Source organism: Hylobates moloch, unplaced genomic scaffold (genome assembly GCF_009828535.3).
Source record: "Hylobates moloch isolate HMO894 unplaced genomic scaffold, HMol_V3 SCAFFOLD_22, whole genome shotgun sequence".
Classification (NCBI taxonomy): domain Eukaryota; kingdom Metazoa; phylum Chordata; class Mammalia; order Primates; family Hylobatidae; genus Hylobates; species Hylobates moloch.
Genome location: NW_026652297.1, coordinates 47,323,710 through 47,345,794, shown reverse-complemented (window position 1 = coordinate 47,345,794; position 22,085 = coordinate 47,323,710). Strand labels below are relative to the sequence as shown.

The 22,085-nt window shown below is 45.6% G+C and overlaps 1 protein-coding gene and 1 pseudogene across 1 annotated transcript in view; one reads left to right on the top strand and one right to left on the bottom strand.

The window, feature by feature from the left end:
* The window catches only part of CHRNB3 (cholinergic receptor nicotinic beta 3 subunit), a 45,184-nt gene that overhangs the window by 5,767 nt on the left and 17,332 nt on the right, over positions 1–22,085 (bottom strand). The window contains exon 3 of the mRNA XM_058433414.1: positions 20,778–20,822. Coding sequence (XP_058289397.1) covers positions 20,778–20,822 — 45 coding nt within the window. The remainder of the gene's footprint in view (positions 1–20,777; positions 20,823–22,085) is intronic.
* Positions 5,070–5,767, top strand: LOC116461817 (ribosomal protein uL30-like; annotated as a pseudogene).

Below are 22,085 nucleotides of genomic sequence, written 5' to 3'. Positions count from 1 at the left end.
TGCGTGACCCTATTGGGGACTCAGTACAGGATTCACCTTGAGCCAGCCTGGCCTCTGATCTCACCCAGGCCCACACACTTTGCATGCTACATATTTCCAAAATTACCATATCTGCCTCACCACGAAGAGGCTCTGCAACAAACGCTACTAATTCATATCTATCTTTTCAGCCTATTTTCTCTTAACAAACAAACAAACAAAAGAAAAGCAATGATGTGTCTAATTCAGTTTATTCTAGGAGGGCGGGTCCAGTGATACTTTAATCACATGCTAACAGGTACAAGTGATTTTGAATACCACTCAAGAGGCTTGGACGAACATCCACCTGCTATGTTAATATGAGACATCCATTTTCCATGAATTCTTCTTGATCACCTAAGAACCTGTATCCAATAAAAAATGTTTTCCCGGCCGGGCGCAGTGGCTCACGCTTGTAATCCCAGCACTTTGGGAGGCCGAGGCGGGTGGATCACGAGGTCAGGAGATCGAGACCACGGTGAAATCTCATCTCTACTAAAAATACAAAAAAATTAGCTGGGCGTGGTGGCTGGCGCCTGTAATCCTAGCTACTCGGAGAGGCTGAGGCAGGAGAATGGCGTGAACCTGGGAGGCGGAGCTTGCAGTGAGCCGAGATTGCGCCACTGCACTCCAGCCTGGGCGACAGAGCGAGACTCCGTCTCAGGAAAAAAAAAAAAAAAATGTTTTCCCGGCATTTTCTTTTAAGTTTTAATCTGAATTTATTTTTGAAGCTCCCAATTATAATTTTAAATTACATTCCTAATATTGTTAGCCTCCAGGCGCTTACACATTTTTCTTCATAAGGATGAAATCACATGGCATGTTTTACAGGGGCTGATGAATCTAGATAAATAAACCTGACCATGAATTGATCAGACTGTGAAGGTCAAGAGGATGATGTATAGATGACCCAATCACAGCAGAGTGGACTCTATTAAAAAGATTTTTGGGTCCAGAATCATAGGAAATCTGATCTGAAAATTAAATTTTTATATTCTACAGCCCCTCATGTGGATAGGTGAGTAAGGATGCAGGAGTTCAGAGAGTTAGAAGGGCATGCCCAGCATGAGGCTTCCCAGAGCCCAGTGATGCCAACTTTGTCATTAAAACATCAGGAGTCAGCAGATGGATGATGTCACTAGATAGTAAAATACTGAAATATGCATGATGCCTGATGAATGATGGAACTCCACACCCCAGAGGAAACATTGTCTTAGACAACATTTTTGAGACTTGATCCCCAAAAAACAAAGTTTAAGATGTATGGGCCTTTAAAAAGCTAGAATCTGAAGTATAACAAAATGGCATGATATTTATTTATTTTATTTATGTTTTTGAGATGGAGTCTCGCTCTGTCGCCCAGGCTGGAGTGCAGTGGCGTGATCTCGGCTCACTGCAAGCTCTGCCTCCCAGGTTCATGCCATTCTCCTGCCTCAGCCTCCCGAGTAGCTGGGACTACAGGTGCCTGCCACCATGCCCGGCTAATTTTTTGTATTTTTTAGTGGAGACGGGGTTTCACCGTGTTAGCCAGGATGGTCTTGATCTCCTGACCTCGTGATCCGCCCTCCTTGGCCTCCCAAAGTGCTGGGATTACAGGCATGAGCCACCGTGCCCGGACAATGGCATGATATTTGTGGGAAATCATGCATATGAAACTGACAATTTAAGAGCCCAATAATAAAGTATTCACCATGTTTACTTGGTGCTCATGGGGCTTCTCTTTTTTCTTCCACCTCTCCCTATTTTGAAGAGCAAATATAATCTCCTTCCTAGGAATAATTTGTCTCCTGCTAAGGAGACTCATACTATCATTGGTAGGTCTGAGTCTCAGAGATCTTGGAGGGAACTGACATAGTAGCATTTGTGGTTTGTTTCAATTCCACTTTATGCACTTTGTAAAAATTTACTTACAATAAAATTCACTCTTTGGTTTACAGTTATTAATGCAAATAGCTGTATAATAACTGCAGGCATTAAGATGCCAAAACAGTTTTTTTGCCCAAAATATTTCCCAGGTGCTGCCATTTTGTAATCAACCCCTCCCACATTTCCAACCCTCGGAAATCCCTGATTCGTTCTCTGTTTCTATAATTTCAGCTTTTCTAGAATGTCATGTAAATGGAATCAACATAACATTTCAATTCTGACTTCCTTACTTAGCAATGCATTTAGATTCTTCTTTTTTTTTTTTTTTTTTTGAGACGGAGTCTGGCTTTCTTGCCCAGGCTGGAGTGCAGTGGCGCGATCTCCGCTCACTGCAAGCTCCGCCTCCTGGGTTCACGCCATTCTCCTTCCTCAGCCTCCCGAGTAGCTGGGACCACAGGCGCCTGCCACCATGCCTGGCTCATTTTTTGTATTTTTAGTAGAGACGGGGTTTCACTGAGTTAGACCAGGATGGTCTCGATCTCCTGACCTCGTGATCCGGCCGCCTCGGCCTCCCAAAGTGCTGGGATTACAGGCGTGAGCCACGGCGCCTGGCCTTTTTTTTTTTTTTTTTTTTTAATTTGAGACAGGATCTCGTTATTTTGCCCAGGCTGGAGTGCTATGGTAACATCAGGATTCACTATAGCCTCAACCTCCTGGGCTCAAGTGATCCTTCTGCTCCTGCCTCAGGCTCCCAAGTAGCTGGGACCACAGGTGTATACCACCACACCTGGCTAATTATTTTGCTTTGTAGAAATGAAGTCTGCAGGCCGGGCGCGGTGGCTCACGCTTGTAATCCCAGCACTCTGGGAGGCTGAGGCGGGCGGATCACGAGGTCAGGAGATCGAGACCACAGTGAAACCCCGTCTCTACTAAAAATACAAAAAAATTAGCTGGGCGTGGTGGCGGGCGCCTGTAGTCCCAGCTACTCAGAGAGGCTGAGGCAGGAGAATGGCGTGAACCCGGGAGGCGGAGCTTGCAGTGAGCCGAGACTGCGCCACTAAAAAAAAAAAAAAAAAAAAAAAAAAGAAATGAAGTCTGCCTATGTTGCCCAGGCTGGTCTTGAACCCCTAGGCTCAAGCAATTCTCCTGCCTCGCCTCCCAAAGTGTAGGGATTACAGGCATGAGCCATTGAGCCCAGATTCATTGTGCTTTTTAATATGCATTTTCCTAATGACTAATCATGAATCTCTTCATGTGTTTATCTGCCATCCATGTATCTTATTTGGTGAAGTGCATAATGTTTAATCAAGTTGTTTGTTTTCTTACTGAGTTTTTAGAGTTCTTTACACATTCTGGATAAAAGTGGTTTGTCAAATATTTGATTTACAAACCTCTCAGTCTTTTTTTCCTCTTACTAGTGTCTTTCACAAGTCAGAAATTCTAAAAGTTCATTTTATCAGTTTTATTATTTATGGATTGTGTCATATCTAAGAAATATTTGCTTAACACAGAGTCACAAAGATTTTCCCATATGCTTTCTCCCAGAAATTTTGTAGTTTTTTGTTTGTTTGTTTGTTTGTTTTTTGAGACAGAGTCTCGCTCTGTCACCAGGCTGGAGTGCAGTCGCACAATCTCGGCTCACTGCAACCTCTGCCTCCTGGGTTCAAGCGATTCCCCTGCCTCAGCCTCCCAAGTAGCTGAGACTACAGGTGCATGCCACCACGCCCAGCTAATTTTTGTATTTTTAGTAGAGATGGGGTTTCACCGTGTTGGCCAGGATGGTCTCGATCTCTTGACCTTGTGACCCACCAGCCTCAACTTAGGTCTAAGATCCATTGTCTGTTAATCTTTTATAAAGGTGCAGGAATGGGTTGAGGTTCATTTTCTTTTGCATGTGAGGGTCCCATTGTCTCAGCACCTTTTGTGGAGAAGACTAAACATTATCCATGGATCTTCCTTTGTACATTTGTCAAAATGTAGTTAACTGTGTATGTGCATGGGTCCCTTCTGGACTGTTCTGTTTCACTGATCTCTGTATCTGTCTTTCTTTCTTTGTCCTTTTTTTTTTTTTTTTCAAGACCGCGTCTCACTCTATCCCCCAGGCTGGAGTGCAGTGGTGTGATCTCATTTCACTGCAACTTCCACCTCCCAGGTTCAAGTAATTCTCATGCTTCAGCCTCCCAAGTAGCTGGGATTACAGGCATGTGCCACCACACCCGGCTAATTTTTGTGTTTTTAGTAGAGACAGGGTTTCACTATGTTGGCCAGGCTGGTCTCGAACTCCTGACCTCAAGTGATCCAGCCACCTTGGCCTCCCAAAATGCTGGTACTACAGGTGTGAGCCACAGTGCCCGGCCCTGTGCGTCTGTCTTTTTGCCAGTATCACACTGTCTTGGTTATTATAGCTTTAGGTAAAATTTTGAATCTGCTTGTAGCTATCTATAAGATATCCTGCCAAGATTTTAATTGTGATTGATTTGAATATGCAGATTAGTTTGGTGAGAACTGGCATCATAATATAGATTCTCCTGGCCCAGGAATATTATTTATGTCTCCATTTACTTAGGTCTTGATTTTTTTGTTGTTGTTTTTTAGTGTTTTGCAGTTTTAGGCTTACAGGCATTGCACATATTTAGTTAGATTTATACCTAAGTAGGCCAGGGGCAGTGGCTCACGCCTGTAATCCCAGCACTTTGGCAGGCCAAGGCGGGTGGATCACATGAAGTCAGGAGTTCATGACCAGCCTGGCCAACATGGTGAAACCCTGTCTCTACAAAAATACAAAAATTAGCTGGGCACGATGGTGGGTGCCTGTAATCCCAGCTACTCGGGAGGCTGAGGTAGGAGAATCGCTTAAACTTGGGAGCGGAGGTTGCAGTGAGCCGAGATCGCACCACTGCACTCCAGCCTGGAAGACAGAGCTAGACTCTGTCTCAAAAAAAAAAAAAGTCATTTAATTTTTAAAATTCCAGTCGTTCATTGTTAGTATCTAAATATACAATCGACTTTTGCATATTGACCCTATGTCCTGTGACCTGGCTTAGCTCATTGAGTTTTGGGATCTTTTCTGTAGAATTTCTACATAGGCAATTATGTCATTTGCAAGTGGAGTGTTTTATTTCTTCCTTTCCAATCTGAACAACTTTGACTGCTTTTCTTTGCCTTAATTACTGAGTAGTAGTAGCTGCAACACTAGAAAGATGGCAGAGCAAGAGCAAAGAAAAATCTCTGGTTCCAGAAAATCTCTTGAAAATGAGGATGGCTTATCAAGCCCTCACAGCCACCCAGGCAAAGCAGGCACTTTTGGCAAAGAAGGACCAGAGGAAAGGAAAAGGGCTCAGGTTTAAACAACTGGAATCATTCGTACATGATTCCTGATGACAGAAATGTGACAAGGTGCGTCTCAGACGACTAGAAGTGAAACCACACCTTGGAATTGCCGGATAAACATTCCTTGGCCTTTGTTGTACGCACAGAAAGGATTGATGGCGTGAGTTTACTGGTGCAGAGAACCATTGCGAGACTTCGCCTAAAGAAAATTTTTAGTGGTGTCTTTGTAAAAGTCATCCCCCAGAACCTAAAAATGCTGCGCGTAGTGGAAACTTATGTGACCTAGGGATTTCCAAATCTGAAGTCTGTCTGGGAACTCATTTTGAAACGTGGACAAGTCAAGGTCAAGAATAAGACCATCCCTCTGACAGACAACACAGTGATTGAGGAGCACCTGAGGAAGCATTTCCAGGAGATCTCATGGTTCTTGTGCCCTTTCCACCTCTCAGTGGCCCGTCATGCTACCAAAAATAGAGTGGGCTTCCTCAAGGAGATGGGCATACTTGGCTATCGGGGTGAACGTATCAATCAGCTCATCTGCCAGCTGAACTAGACCCACGCGCCAAACTGTAGTAAATTTTTTTTTTTTTTTTTTTGAGACGGAGTCTCGCTCTGTCACCCAGGCTGGAGTGCAGTGGCGCAATCTCGGCTCACTGCAAGCTCCGCCTCCCGGGTTCACGCCATTCTCCTGCCTCAGCCTCTCCGAGTAGCTGGGACTACAGGCGCCTGCCACCACGCCCGGCTAATTTTTTGTATTTTTAGTAGAGACGGGGTTTCACCGTGTTAGCCAGGATGGTCTCGATCTCCTGACCTCGTGATCCGCCCGCCTCAGCCTCCCAAAGTGCTGGGATTACAAGCGTGAGCCACCGCGCCCGGCCCAAACTGCAGTAAATTTTTATCAATGAAGTGGAAGCATGTGTTTTTGTATTTTGGGGAATTTTTATCAAGTATCTTCAGAGAAGATTATTTCCCGCTTTATCTTCAAAAACTGGAAAGGAAGAGTCAAAGAAAAGACAGTAGCTGGCCGGGTGTGGTGGCTCACGCCTGTAATCCCAGCACTTTGGGAGGCCAAGGTGATCAGATCACCTGAGGTCGGGAGTTTGAGACCAGCCTGACCAACATGGAGAAACCCCATCTCTACTAAAAATACAAAAATTAGCCGGGTATGGTGGCACATGCCTGTAATCCCAGCTACTAGGGAGGCTGAGGCAGGAGAATTGCTTGAACCCTGGAGGTGGAGGTTGCAGTGGGCCGAGATTGCGCCATTGCACTCCAGCCTGGGCAATAAGAGTGAAACTTTGTCTCAAAAAAAAAAAAGAAAGAAAGAAAAAAGAAAAGACAGTAGCTTATGTTCATGGCAAGCACCTCTCACCACAGTCCAGTTCCAAGGAAAAAATTCCAGTGTTTTCTTTTTTTTTTTTTTGAGATGGAGTCTCACTCTGTTGCCCAGGCTGGAGTGCAGTGGCACAATCTCGGCTCAATGCAACCTCTGCCTCCCGGGTTCAAGCCAATTCTCCCACCTCAGCCTCCCAAGTAGCTGGGACTACAGGCGCCCACCACCATGCCCGGCTAATTTTTTTGTATTTTTAGTAGAGATGGGATTTCACCGTGTTGGCCAGGATGGTCTCGACCTCCTACCTCAGGTGATCTGCCCGCCTCGGCCTCTCAAAGTACTGGGATTATAGGCGTGAGTCACCGCGCCTGGCCAATTCCAGCGTTTTCTACATTGGCTGCCGCCTCATCTGAAATCAGGACATTCCACGGAGGAGGGAGTCCTGCTTTGCTGCATCTTCTATCCTAGTGTTTAATGTTGGTAAATGAGTAACTCTAGCATTTGTCCAAGGCTCCCTAAGACTCCTGTAGCAGTTGACCAACCCCAGGGACATAATTGAATCTGGAGATTCCTGGGGCCTTTGTTTGGAAAAGACTTGAAATACACATAGGGAGAAAGGCACAAAAATAAATGGTCACTTGACTCTGCTGTGAGTCTACGTTCCAAAAAAAAAAAATTACTGAGTAGCATTATGTTAAGTAGGATATCCTTGCCTTGTTCTTGAACTTTGGGGGAAAGCATTTAGTTGTTCACCATTAAGTGTTTATGTTAGGTGTTGGGGGTTTTTGTAAATATCCTTTATTAGATTAAGGAGGATTCCTTCTATTACTAGTTTCCTGATGTTTGTTTGGGGTTTCGTCATGTTGGTCAGGCTGGTCTCGAACTCCTGACCAGGTGATCCACCCGCCTCAGCCTCCCAATGTGCTGGGATTACAGGCGTGAGCCACTGCGCCCAGCCTAGGTTTCTTTTCTTTTTCTTTTTTTTTGAGATGGAGTTTCACTCTTGTCACCCAGGCTGGAGTACAATGGCGCAATCTTGGCTCACTGCAACCTCTGCCTCCAGGGTTCAAGCGATTCTCCTGCCTCAGCCTCCTTAGTAGCTAGTATTACAGGCATCCACCAACACGCCCAGCTAATTTTTGTATTTTTAATAGAGACAGGGTTTCACCATGTTGGCCAGGCTGGTCTCGAACTCCTGACTTCAGGTAATCCACCTGCCTTAGCCTCCCAAAGTGTTGGGATTACAGGCGTGAGCCACCACAACCGGCCTAAAATATAATAAATATTTATTAATGCTGTATTAGATGAGGCAACCAGTGCTTAGAGAGTTCAAATACCTGTCCGAGGCCACACAGCTAGTCAGTGAGGGAAACGGGATTCAAGGCTGCTGCACATGGCTGGATCATCCGTGCAGCCACAACTCCAGAGGTGCCCTGCACACTGAGTCTGCTGTGAAGGTGGCCCCCAGGAGATGTGCAGCCTGGTGGCCTTAATGGGCTTTAAGCTAAGGTCTGCCTGAAGCCAGATCCTCCACGCTTTTACCTCTCCCCATGCTGCACTGCAGTGGGAAAACCTGTAGCTTAAAATGCCTCCTAAGTTCAATTGTTTCTAGCAAGCTTTCTGTGGCTCAGCTCTCGGGTATTTCTGGTGCTGATAGATACAAAGCCCAACAGTGTACTCAGGCTAAACAGCAGCTCATTCCATCTCCTCTCCATCAAAGAGAGAAAACAAAAAAACAATGATAACACAGAAAAACTGTTTGGCCTTAATAGCAAAACACCTGTTAAAAGGCAAATGGTAAAATACATTGAAATATCTGTTAAAAGTAATAATAAAATATAAGCAATAGTAAAATATCTAAGTAATAGGATATCCTATTACTTAACGATATTTTAGTAAATATCTGAACAGTAAAATATATGAGTAAATATCTAAATAGTAAAATATATAAGTAACAGTAAAATATCTGTTAAAGCCACACCCCCCAAGGGGGAGCTGGGCAAGTTGGCTCACGTCTGTAACCCCCTGCACTCTGGAAGGCTGAGGCAGGTGGGTCACTTGAGCCCAAGAGTTTGAGACCAGCCTGGGCAACACAGGGAAACCCCATCTCTTCAAAAAATAAACAACAACAAAAATTAGCCGGGCATAGTTGTGTGTCTGTGGTCCCAACTACTTTGGAGGCTGAGGTGGGAGGATCACTTGAGCCTGGGTGTTCAAGGCTGCAGGCACCTGTGATTGCACCACTGCGTTCCAGCCTTGGAGACAGAGCAAGGCCCTGTTTAGACGGATCTCCTTTTTCCCCAGGTGAGTGCATGGGTGGTCATGCAGGCCCGCCGGGGTTCACCCATTCTCTGCCTCATGTTAGCCAGGATGGTCTCGATCTCCTGACCTCGTGATCCGCCCGCCTCGGCCTCCCAAAGTGCTGGGATTACAGGCGTGAGCCACCGCACCCGGCCTAAGGCCCTGTTTCAAAATAAATCAGTAAATACATGAATAAAAGTTGGGGGAATTATACAAAAAAGCATACTCTACTGTGTCCAAGTGCAGTGATGAACAATGGGAGAATTATGAGATGAGGAATGCACCACAGGGACACAGGCCTTTGGTCGTCCTCTGCTTCGGCAAGGCCACAGGAAGGAGGGGCACACCAAGAGATCTTTTTTTTTCTTTTTTTTTTCTTTTTAATAGAGTCTCACTCTGTCGCCCAGGCTGGAGTGCAGTGGCGCGATCTCCGCTCACTGCAACCTCTGCTTCCTGGGTTCAAGCCATTCTCCTGCCTCAGCCTCTCCAGTAGCTGGGATGTGCCACCAGGCCTGGCTAATTTTTGTATTTTTAGTACAGATGGGGTTTTGCCATGTCGGTCAGGCTGGTCTCAAATTCCTGACCTCAAGTGATCCACCCGCCTCGGCTTCCCAAAGTGCTAGGATTACAGGTGTGAGCCACCACGCCTGGCCACCAAGAGATCTTTATACAAAGAGGAGGAAATCAGATTAGGAGATAAAAAGGACACGTGCTGTATCTGCTGCCTCGAATTCACCTGCCCTTCTCTTGGTAACAGAACCCCAGTTTCCTTTTGTGGAACAATCTCACTCCACTCTCAATCCATCAGCTTTTGGGGGAGCTGATGCATCCTTCTGCTCCAGGTCTGCCTCTCAGACCTGCCCACTGTGATTTTCAGGGACAACAGGCAACCAAATCAGATTTGGCAAGACACCACAGGGCTTCTGAGACCACTGGAAAAGAGGTGGGACAGTCTTTCCCTGATGAACTTGCACATAGGAAATGTTTTGTTTTGTTTTGTTTGAGACAGAGTCTCGCTCTTTTGTCCAGGCTGGAGTGCAGTAGTGTGATCTCGGCTCACTGCAACCTCTGCCTCCCAGGCTCAAGTGATCTTCCCACCTCAGCCTCCCAAGTATCTGGGACTACAGGAGTGCACCACGATGCCCAGCTAATTATTGTATTTTTTGTAGAGACAGGGTTTTGCCACATTGCCCAGGCTGGTCTGCAGCTCCTGAGCTCAAGTGATCCACCTGCCTCAGTCTCTCAAAGTGCTGAGATTACAGGTGTGAGCCACTGCGCCTGGCTTATAGGAAGCATTTTGAGTCTGGAGTTGATGTAGACATCCTGCTTCTGGGGGAGGGTATGGATGAGAATGGAATCAACACAGAGGACAGGGAGCCCAGAGACTCCCAGAGAGGAACCAGGTCCTGGGAATATAGCAGGGGCCCAGGATGAAGCTGCAGGTAAAGCCAGCCCTGTCCCTGGACTTTTCCGATTGTGAAAGCTAGTAAGTTTTTTTGCTAGTGTTAGTTTATGTGAGGTTTTCTGTCACTTGCAACTAAAAGGTTCTCAGCTGATCCCGGGAAGAACCTGGGTGGCTGTGCAGCTGCAGCATGCTGCAAGCACATAGCTAAGAGCACTGGGGACAGGCACAGACCTGAGAAGACCGGCTGGGGCTGTGCTGTCATGCTCCAGGTCCATCTTTAGTGAGCACAGCTAATGAGCCCAAATGCACAGCTCCTCCATCTGGAACCTAAAGATTGATGGAAACGAAATCACCTGCTTCTTGGATCCAGTTTCCTTCCTTCTACAGGCACCGAAGGTCTTTACCTACACCCAGTTCTATCCTGCAAAGGAGAATGGGGGATGACTAAAATTCTAGCACTTCTGTCTTGTTGCAAATTGCAAAACTGCAGCAAACAAATACCAGCTTTATAAATTGTTCTAAGAGAACTAGGGCAAGCCTCAGGGGGAGGTATTTTTAAGTCAGAAAGATTTGTGTTGCTTACGTGACCTTCAACAGCAGGATTAACAGCTGTGACCAGAGATAAAACAGAGATAGTGGTTTACGGGGCTCACTGTTTTCAAAGAGTTCATTCATTCATCAAATATGCAAGGCATGTACTAGCACTGAGCACAGCTCCTCAACCTCTTATCCTGGGGCTAACTCAGATGATAAACCAGTCAACTAATAAATACCTACACCTCCTGACAGTTGCTATAAAGGAGACAGTTTGGGTATGGGATACAGAACAGTGGAGTAGACAGAGAAGGCATTTCCATGGAGATGACATTTAGACTAAACAAGCAGGGTAAGAAGGAGTCTGAGGGTTTGGCACGGTGGCTCATGCCTGTAATTCCAGCACTTCGGGAGGCCAAGGCGGGCAGATCATGAGGTCAAGAGATCGAGACCATCCTGGCCAACATGGTGAAACCCCGTCTCTACTAAAAATATAAAAATTAGCTGGGCGTGGGGGCACACATCTTTAGTCCCAGCTACTTGGGAGGCTGAGGCAGGAGAATCGCTTCAACCCGGGAGGCGGAGCTTGCAGTGAGCCGAGATCATGCCGCTGCACTCCAGCCTGGTGACAGACCAAGACTCCATCTCAAAAAAAAAAAAAAAAAAAAGAAGGATTCTGAGTGGGGCAGGGTTGCATGGGGCAGGCAGAAGGCTAGCCAAAGATGGAACCGCCTGTGGGAAGGTGCTGGGGCAGGAAGGAAGGAGAGCATGAATGCGGGCTGCCTTTAGATCCTTGAGGAGGATATTAAAGGGATCTAGAGCAGACTCAGTTGCTCCTAACCAGTAAAGAAAAAGAGTCTAGGTGGGACTTGTGGTCAATACTGCTTACACTGGTGGCCTCAAAAGAGAAAGCACACTGGACTCCACTCACAAGCCCTGAGCTCCACACTAGGACTGTGCTTTACTAGCTGTACAACTTGGACAAGTCACTGATCTCCAGCTGCTGCATTGCTTTGCAAGGGTGAGAGAGCATTCTTCACAACCTTAGTGTCCTTCTGCTATCAGACAGGGAATCACAGAACGTTCTCCCTGAGATGCCCATCAGAGGGCTCATCCAGTTTCTTTTCTGTTGTTTTTAGACAGGGTCTCACTCTGTCGCCCAGGCTGGAGTGCCGTGGTGTGATCATAGCTCATTGCAGTTTCAACCTCCTGGGCTCAAACCATCTTCCAACCTCAGCCTCCCTAGTAGCTATGACTACAGGTATGCACCAGCACGCCTGGCTAATTTTTCTTATTTTTTGTACAGACAGGGGACTCCCTATGTTGACCAGGCTGGTTTCAAACTCCTAGCCCCAAGTGATCCTCCCGCCTTGGCCTCCCAAAGTGTTGGGGTTACAGGCAGGAGCCACCACGCCCAGCCCACCCAATTCCTGCCAGGATGTGTGTTCACCACAGAGCTAGCTGTGCCCTGTAGACCAGGACCTCTGTGGATTTAGAATGGCACAAGCCACAGGACATTTGCAAGTGGCGGAGTCAGCAGTGCCCAGCTGAGGAGCCAGAGCCCAAACCTCTATCTTGTTATCTAAGGGGCTGTGAGGTTTTCTGGTCACTTCTTTGTTCTCTCTGAAACCCTGGTGGCATCTGGGGATTAAGCTCCTGTCTCTCCCTTCTTAGGGTAAGAGATGAGAAATAATATTCCGTGTTTGCATAGTGTGTTCTAGCTGAGATGCTCAAAGCCGTTGTCAAACACCAGCTCCACATCACAGCAGTTCCCGGCTTGAGAGCTGTGTTTTTGCAGGAAATAGGAGCTCACAGGATATGTCAGAGCCAAATATCAAAGTTAATCTATGACTAAGAAAAAAATGGAAAAACACTCCAACTCTAGGCCTCCTCATTCAGAAAATTGCAATTTCAAATCCATATCAAATATATATCATCCCTTAAAATTGTCTTTTCTTACATGTATTACCTGAACGATCACTCATAAATGTCTAGCTAAACCACAACCCAGAGCCAAATTTTATTTAAACCTAAATAGTAAGGCTTTTTTTTTTTTTTTTTTTTTTTTAAGACAGAGTCTCGCTCTGTCACCCAGGCTGGAGCGCAGTGGCGCCATCTTGGCTCACTGCAAGCTCCGCCTCCCAGGTTCATGCCATTCTCCTGCCTCAGCCTCCCGAGTAGCCGGGACTACCGGCACCCCCACCATGCCCGGCTAATTTCTTGTGTTTTTAGTAGAAACGGGGTTTCACTGTGTTAGCCAGGATGGTCTCAATCTCCTGACCTCGTGATCTGCCTGCCTCGGCCTCCCAAAGTGCTGGGATTACAGGTGTGAGCCACTGCACTCGGCCAAGTCCCCAAATTATTCTTACTTCAATGCTAATAGGACCAAAAGATAATAAGGAACAAATACTCTTTGCTGTTGTCTTGATCTGCAGTCTCTGGGACATCCCTGGGATCTCCAGTCATCTTAGATGTGAAATTCTTAAAGCCAAATTCTTGTTGATTCATTTTAATCTTAAAGGCAGCAACATGGCATATTATATGTTTCATATTCCTGTTAAATTCATGAGTTATTAAGTCCAAGAAATGTGATTTGTTATTAAGGATGAAGGCCAGGCGTGGTGGCTCACCCCTGTAATCCTAGCACTTTTGGAGGCCCAGGCAGGCGATCACATGAGGTCAGGAGTTCCAGACCAGCCTAGCCAACACGGTGAAACTCCGTCTTTATTAAAAATACAAAAATTAGCCAGGCATGGTGGCACGTGCCTGTAATCACAGCTACTCAGGAGGATGAGGTGGGAGAATCACTTGAATCCGGGAGGCGCAGGTTGTGGTGAGCCGAGATCTCACCACTGTACTCCACACTCCAGCCTGGGCAACAGAGTGAGACTCTGTCTCAAAAAAAAAAAAAAAAAAAGGATGAGAAAGCAACAGAAAGTGACATTTATTGAGCTAGTCACATTCACATGCATTATCTCATATAACGCCCCAGACAACACTGTGAGCTAGGCATTACCTCTATTTAATAGATGCAGAGACTGAGGGTCAGAGAGGTGAAGTGACTTGCTCAAGTTTATATAGCAGGCCTTTTGACCCCTACTCAATTCTTACCAGGGTCCACTTGAATAAGAAGTCCAAACTTGGCCTCCTTTGCTAAGATCAGAGTAAGGTTGCAGAAAAGGAAGGAAAATCAGATCATGAGTAAAGATCTGAGATGAATTCATGAACTTCTAAGTGCCATTCCAGGTTGTGGATGGTAGACTTTTGGAGAGATCACCCAGACCTCTAGGACTAGCCCGACCTTTCCACAAGAGGTCTGCTTCTTATTTTTCCTGAGAAATCAGCTCCAGGGGTCTATCCAATAAGGCCTTCAGGTTTGCTGAACTTTTGGTTGATCTAAAACAGACATCAGCTGTTGGAAAGACACTGCTACTTTAAGATGGCCTTGGCAGACATTCCAGCAGTTTTATTTTCCTCAGGATTGTCATGGGGAGAGGAGAACAAACTGTCTCAGCTACAGCGAAGCCAGGTCATTTAGTCCTCTCATTGTCTTACTTTTATATGCAACAGCGCCCAGCTCAGGGCCTTATGAGGCAGAAGGTGAAACTGACTCTGGCGGCGGGGACTCGGGTACCGGACCAGATTGAGAACTAGCTAAACAGGGCCAGGCAGAAGCAGCTTTCCATAAGACACGGCCACCAGGGCACCATGTCAGTTTACCATCGCCATGGCAATACCCAGAAGTTACCACCCCTTTCCATGGCAATGACCTGGAAGTTACCACCCACCTAGACATTCCAGCATAAACTGCCTCTTAATTTGCATATAATTAAAGGTGGGTATAAATATGCCTGCAGCCCTTGTCTGGGCACACTGCTGGCGGGTAGCCGTGGTCTGTAGGGAGCAGTATCTCTGCCGCCGCTGTCCTTGAGTTCTTTCCTCCGTGAAGCCAGGCTAAGCCCCAGTTTTGGGGTTCACCTGCCCTGCATCACTTAGTGCAGAGTAGGCTCTCAGGAAATATGGATTGAGTAAATTTGGCATTTGTTGTCATAGTGATTATTACTATTGTAACATCTAGGCAAAAGGGCCAACCCTTGTGTCATTTCAAAAAAGGTCAGTTTCGCCCAGCACAGTGGCTCACGCCTGTAATCCCAGCACTTTGGGAGGCCAAGGCGGGTGGATAACCTGAAGTCAGGAGTTCGAGGCCAGCCTGGCCAACATGATGAAACCCTCGTCTCTACTAAAAATACAAAAATTAGCTGGGCGTGGTGGCCGGCGCCTTTAATCCTGGCTACTCGGGAGGCCAAAGCAGGAGAATTACTTGAACCCAGGATGCGGAGGTTGCACTGAGCCAAGATCATGCCACTGCACTCCAGCCTGGGTGACAGAGCAAGACTCCATCTCAAAAAAAAAAAAAAAAAAAAAAGGTCAGTTTAATTTTCATTGTCTCTAAGGTGCTTTCCACGTTTTCCTAACCTTGATATGACAGAGCAGGATCTGAGGGGCTGGGGCAGTAAGTACTTTCTCATGTAGTTCTAGTGAGTCAATGTTAACAATATATTTATAGTTTGTAGGGTTTTGATTACTGTCTGGAAGTACAAAGGAGGAAGACAAACTAGTTTGCAAAATAAAATCAATAAAATAAAAATAGCACCATGTAGAAGACTTCCTCTGGATGTCACTAGATTTGTGCTTTATAAAGTTCTTTCTTTGGTTGAGAGGGTGGAAGAAGAGTGTCTAAATATACCAGAGGAGAGCTATGGGAACAGAGGATAAGACGGGAGAATTGGCTTAAAAAACCCCACAAGTATCTCATTTGCATGCGCTACCACGGAACATGCTTTTGTTCCAAGTATGTAGAATTTTCTTCTCCATGTGGATATGAATTAGAGAACATTTTTCAGTGTCTGGGAGGCAAATGAGGAAAGAGGGGGAATTGGACATTTTTGTTTTGATTTTGACTGAGGGACACAGAGATGATTGCAAAGAGTTACCAATGGGTTTGCTCAAATGTGAGAGCTTTTGGATAGTGATGTTATTGGACTACTATTCACTATTCAGGTGGTTCACAACTTCTCCACCTTTTTGGCTTGTAGAACTTCTGTTTGTCCTGTAAGACTCAAATTAAATATCCCCTCCTCTTGGGAGCTTTCCCTGGCTTTCTTCCTGTTTCATTGTCATTTTTTAAGCACCACAGTGGTTTATATGTACTTTCTTTGTGCTATTTATCATGATAATTATTTTTTGGTAACTAACGCTATGTCCTCTTCTTTCAGGTGGTGCTGTGTGTTACTCTTTATACATCTAGGATCTAGCAGGGCGCCTGGCAAATAGGATGTAAATAAATCCTGGTGAATGGATGGAAGATGGAGTGGATCCTAACTTCATTCTCTCCTGAATTCTTTCTAGACCAACTCCATCAGATGTTCCGGAGATTGAGGAATCAAAGCCTTAGAAGACCAGGGTTAGGAAATTATACAGGAACAGGACTAACAGGAGAACAGGACACTCTCCAAACTCTCCCTCCAGTCTAAGGCAAGTGAAAGATTTCTCTACATAAGTCGGACTTCCCTAACAGTGCTTAACCCTGGGCAAGTCACTTCCACTCTCCAGTTCTCAGTTTCCTCATCTGCAAAGTTAGGATAGTAATAGAACCTCCCTTATAGGATGGCTGTGAAGATTAAATGGGATTATTCCCGTTACACAGTTAGCATAGTGCCTGGGCACTTAATAAGTACTCAGTAAATCTTATTATTAGCTGCTCTGGAACTAAGATCTGTGTAAAACACCAATGATAGCTTTTTATAAATATCTGTTTTATCTTGGTTTTCTTTTTTCATCTTTTTTTTTTTAATCATTCAGCCTTCTTTAATCCATATAGCTTTAAAAAGTTGTTTTTTTTTTTTTTTTTTTGTTGTTGTTGTTGTTTTGAGAAGGAGTCTTGCCCTGTCGCCCAGGCTGGAGTGCAGTGATGCGATCTCGGCTCACTGCAAGCTTCACCTCCCAAGTACAACCGATTCTCCTGCCTCAGCCTCCTAAGTAGCTGGGACTGCAGGTGCCCGCCACCACTCCCGCCTAATTTTTTTTTTGTATTTTTAGTAGAGATGGGGTTTCACCGTGTTAGCCAGGATGGTCTCAATCTCCTGTCCTTGTGATCCACCCGCCTCAGCCTCCCAAAGTGCTGGGATTACAGGCATGAGCCACCACGCCCGGCCAAAAAGCTTTTTTTAAAAAGCATAAAAATAACATCATGGAAGAGCTCAATGCCTCCTGTTGCAGGCAGCCTTCCCTTCTTGCCACCCACTGTTATAAAAATGACCTCTCTTTTCTGCCCCAACGTTGTCTGTGCCATAACAGCGCGTATTAGCTAATATCCACTGTAACATTTCCCACTCCGAACTCAATCTGTGCAAATAGACGTCGCATTGACTATATCCTCTGTAGTTTTCTGGAATGTGAAGCTTCGTTTCTCCTGCTTTGGCTCCTCCTGTGATCTAGAAGCAGGGCTTAGTGTTCAAGGAGGAGGCTGCATATGGACAGAAAGATCCTGGCCAGGGGTTAGGAAACCCAGATTCCTGCCAGATGAGGACTGGACTCTTCTATCTCTATAAAACAGGGGTAATGATGTCTCTATTCCTAAGTCAGGTGGTAGAGAGGTTTAAATGAGATAAACCTCATTTATACATTTGTGAATTAAACACAATTAAAGTATATTAATCTCAATAGATATTGGAGACTCGGAAGAGTGGGAGGGTGGGAGGTGGATGAGGGATGAGAAATTACCTAATGGTTACAATGTACATTAGTATTTAGGTACACTAGAAGCCTGGACTTCAGCACTGCGAAGATACCTGTGTAACAAAACTGCACTTATACCTTATATATTTATACCTTAAAAAGTCGATTATTCTCATTGCTTCTGTTAAATGGGAACTTCAGTCAGTGGGCTGACTTTTCCAAGTGTCAGTGTGCTCCATGCCTGTGGATTTCTCCTGCTTGGTTTTGGGTATTGAATTGACTTTCAGGATTTAATTCCACCTTGATTTGAAGACACCCACCAGGCTTCTGGGATTCTGGTGGCACACTCTGTGGGAAGTCCTTTCCAAAGCTGTAGCTGAGGCCCTCAGGGCCCTCGGCGTCCACTCTTTTGTGTCTAATGCTGTTCTCTTTGGCCAAAATGACTCCTTATTTTCAAAAGCACAAGAAAACTGAAAAGACCTACTATCCCCATATGAAGGCCCAAAGTCCCTGGACCCCGGCTTTCTGTGAGAGATTAGAGGTTAATCTCGGCCAGGCAAAGTGGCTCATGCCTGTAATCCCAGCACTTTGGGCTGACATCAGGGGTTCAAGACCAGCCTGGCCAACATGCTGAAACCCCATCTCTACCAAAAATACAAAAATTAGCCAGGTGTGGTGGCACGTGCCTGTAGTCCCAGCTACTCGGGAGGCTGAGGCAGAAGAATCTCTTGAACCCAGGAGGCAGAGGTTGCAGCGAGCCGAGATCGACCCACTGCACTCTAGCCTGGGTGACAGAGTGAGACACAGACTCAAAAAAAAAAAAAGAGAGATCAGTGGGGGAAGGAAGCGTGCAGGTAAAGGTTTGTGTGTTTGTTTGATTTTTTGTTAACTTCTAAGCCTGTTTTCATCTTAAGAGGAAAGTGTGGGTTCTTTTCTCCCCTGCAAGCTTGAATATGGGATTTCTTCTTGGCCTCTATCAACTCAAAATACTTCCCAATTCTACGGCCTCTGAATTGCAAAAGTGGGTAAGTCACTGGGGAATTAGATGGGTGTATAGCAAGGTATGTTTATTTAAATGGTATTTTTATATATACATTCCAAGCTTATTATTTTCTTCTGGATATTTTTATTTGCAAGTAAAACAATATTCAGACCGTTTCTACTGATTAGAGAATCAGATGAGTAGAAAGCACTGAAAATCATGATAGTTCTCCAAATCTCACTAAAATTGTTGGGTGGGAGAAATTTGATGACATGAAATGAAGCTGGGGGAAACTCCTTGCTGTTTCTTGTATCCATTGCTCCTTATAAAGCATTAGCAGAAAGATATCCTACCAGGAATATTTTAAAACTATGGGGCAAATTAGGCAATATCTGGACAAAATACTTAGGGTGGGTGCGGTGGCTCACGCCTGTAATCCCAGCACTTTCGGAGGCTGAGGTGAGCAGATCACCTGAGGCCAGGAGTTCAAGACCAATTTGGCCAACATGGTGAAACCCCATCTCTACTAAAAATACAAAAATTAGCCGGTCGTGGTGGCATGTGCCTGTAGTCCCTGCTACTCAGGAGGCTGAGGCAAGATGATCGCTTGAATCCGGGAGGCAGAGGTTGCAGTGAGCCGAGATTGTGCCATTGCACTCCAGCCTGGGTGACAGAGTGAGATTCGGTCTCAAAAAAAAAAGAAAAAGAAAAAGGAAAACAAACAAACAAAAAACTGTAGAAAATCAAATATTACATGTTCTCGCTTAGAAGTGGGAGCTAAACAACTGGTAACCATGGACACAAAGATGGGAACAAAACACACTGGGGACTCCAAAAGTGATGAAGGGGGAGGGAAGGAAGGAGGGAGGGAGGGGAATAAGATTAAAAACTACCTGTTGGGTATGATGTTCACTATTTGGGTGATGGGTTCACTAGAAGCCCAAACCCCAGCATCACGCAATATATCCATGTAACAAACCTGCACATGTAACTCCTGAATCTAAAAAATAAATAAACACATACAGTGGCTCAAGTCTGTAATCCCAGCACTTTGGGAGGCCGGGGTGGGCGGATCACTTGAGGCCAGGAATTTGAGGCCAGCCTGGCCAACATGGTGAAACCCTGTTTCTACTAAAAGTACAAAAATCAGCTGGGCGTGGTGGCTGGAACCTGTAATCCCAGCTGCTTAGGAGGCTGAGGCACAAGAATCACTTGAACCTGGGAGGCAGAGGTTGCAGTGAGCCGAGATCATGCCACTGCACTCCAGCCTGGGCGGCAGAATGAGACTGTGTCTCAGATAAATATGTAAATAAATATGAGAAAACTAAATTAAAAAAAAACCACTGGCAAAATAAAAACACAAGCAATTAAACCAAGTTTATTTATTTATTTATTTTGACTCAGGCTCTTGCTCTGTCACCCAGGCTGGAATGCAGTGGCACGATCTTGGCTCACTGCAGCCTCTGCCACCTGGGTTCAAGCAATTCTGCCTCAGCCTCCCGAGTAGCTGGGATAAACCAGACTTCTTACCTGCTATCAAATGTCAATATTTTCTCTTTGTAGATAACATATGCGAAACTGGGATTTGAATGGTAATTATTTACTGACAATCCTAGAACAAACTCCTTTGGGCACACTCCCCTGACTTTAGGAAATAAGCTCTAGCCAAGCTAAAAGCAATTATCTAAGAAGAAAGCTGAGGACGATTCAAAATGCATTTTCAGTGATGTCAGGAAAACACATATTCATCATTTTGTTTCAGGCTTCACTCTGTTCTGAAATTAATAATGGGCAGCCCTGTTATTCCCTCATTCAGGGTTCAGTTCTTCCTTGGAAGCAACAAGAGGTATTAGAGGTAGATTCTACCCACAGAGGACCAGAGAAGGCTAGGGAGGATGTAGCCCTGAATTTTCCCACCCAGCTTCAGTTCCCTACCTGGGGGAAAGTGGTGCATCCTGGAGGCTCTTTGTTGTTTTCTCTAAGTGGTCCCAGGGCCCATCCCCAGGCCTTATGGCAGGAGAGTCACCTCTGCCCGCTCCACGAGCAGCTCTACTGCTGGGAGCAACCATGCACAACAGTGTGTACTCAGGGGCTTGCCAGGATCAACTCCCCAACACTCACAACGGAAAATAAAAGCCATAGACCCTTCCCGCAAATCTCCCTGAGGAACACGATATGCCTTCTTAAATAATTGTTTTTCAGATGGGAGCCTTTCTAAATAGAAAATAAGTGACTGGGTTAGCAGACACAATCCTCGGATTGAAATTTACCTGTTTGAGCCACACATTGGTTGTCATCAGCTGATTCTTTTCATCCTAAGAAAATGACAATTAAAAAAATACTGTAAGTTGAAGTGAAAATAAGTTGTGATTTTTGTTGTTTTAGAAATGGGGTCTCAAGATGTTGCCCAGGCCGGAGTGCAGTGGTGCCACCATAGCTCACTGCACCCTCAACCTCTGGGGCTCAAGCCATTCTTCCACCCCAGCCCCCAAGGAGCTCACTATAGGTGCACACCACTACACCCAGTTGTTTTTTGTTTGGTTTTGATTAGAAAAATCTATCCGAATCTTACCTTTGAGGTGTTAAAAGTGCAAAAGACTCTCAATTTACAATAGTCAAATGGCATGTAAACAGTCATATGGCATATAAATAGTCAAATGGCATGCAGATTTTCCTTAAAATGAAAAACAACTGAAACAAGTAGCAGTTCATTGTGGCTATATGTACATAAAATTGGATAACCCAGAAGGCACTTTAAAGGTACAAAGTAGGCTGGGCGCAGTGGCTCACACCTATAATCCCAGTACTTTGGGAGGCCGAGGAGGGTGGATCACCTGAGGTCAGGAGTTCGAGACCAGCCTGTCCAACATGGCGAAACCCCGTCTGTACTAAAAATACAAAAATTAGCTGGGCATTGTGGCACATGCCTGTAATCCCAGCTACTCGGGAAGCTGAGGCAGGAGAATCACTTGAACCTGGGAAATGGAGGTTGCAAGTGAGCCAAGATTGTGCTACTGCACTCCAGCCTGTGTGAAACAGAGTCTCTGTCTCAACAATAATAATAATAATAATGAAGGTACAAAATAGAGGGAAATAATAGCTAAATTGGAGATGGGCTTTGCATGACTTCCTAGAAGGAATCCTGGGGTATTGAGCCAGCCAGGGCAGGTGAGTGTGCGCACATGTGTGTAGTGGGGTGGAGAATATGGACAACATAGGAGGATTCTTCTGGGGCTTTGGGGATCATAGCAGGACAATTTTGTTGCATTTAGGGAGTTAAAGTTCACTGGTTTCTTCTAAGAACACAATCATGGCAGAAAGGCAAGCTCAAAAGGAAAATTAGAATGTGAAGGCATGGGTGAGTTCAGGAGAGGTGACCGGGCTGCCTAGGGAGAGCAGGAATGGGCCTTACTCTGGGCACTGTTGTTACCACCCTGTCTCTCTGCAGAACCCCCTACCAGCCCAGGGCACAGCCAGGGAGGATCCAAGATCACAGCACGTCAGCCCCAGGCTCAGCCCTTCTTCTCTGCAGTTCCCAGCCCTCCTCCCTGGGTGTTCAGCAAACTGGGCCAGGAGCA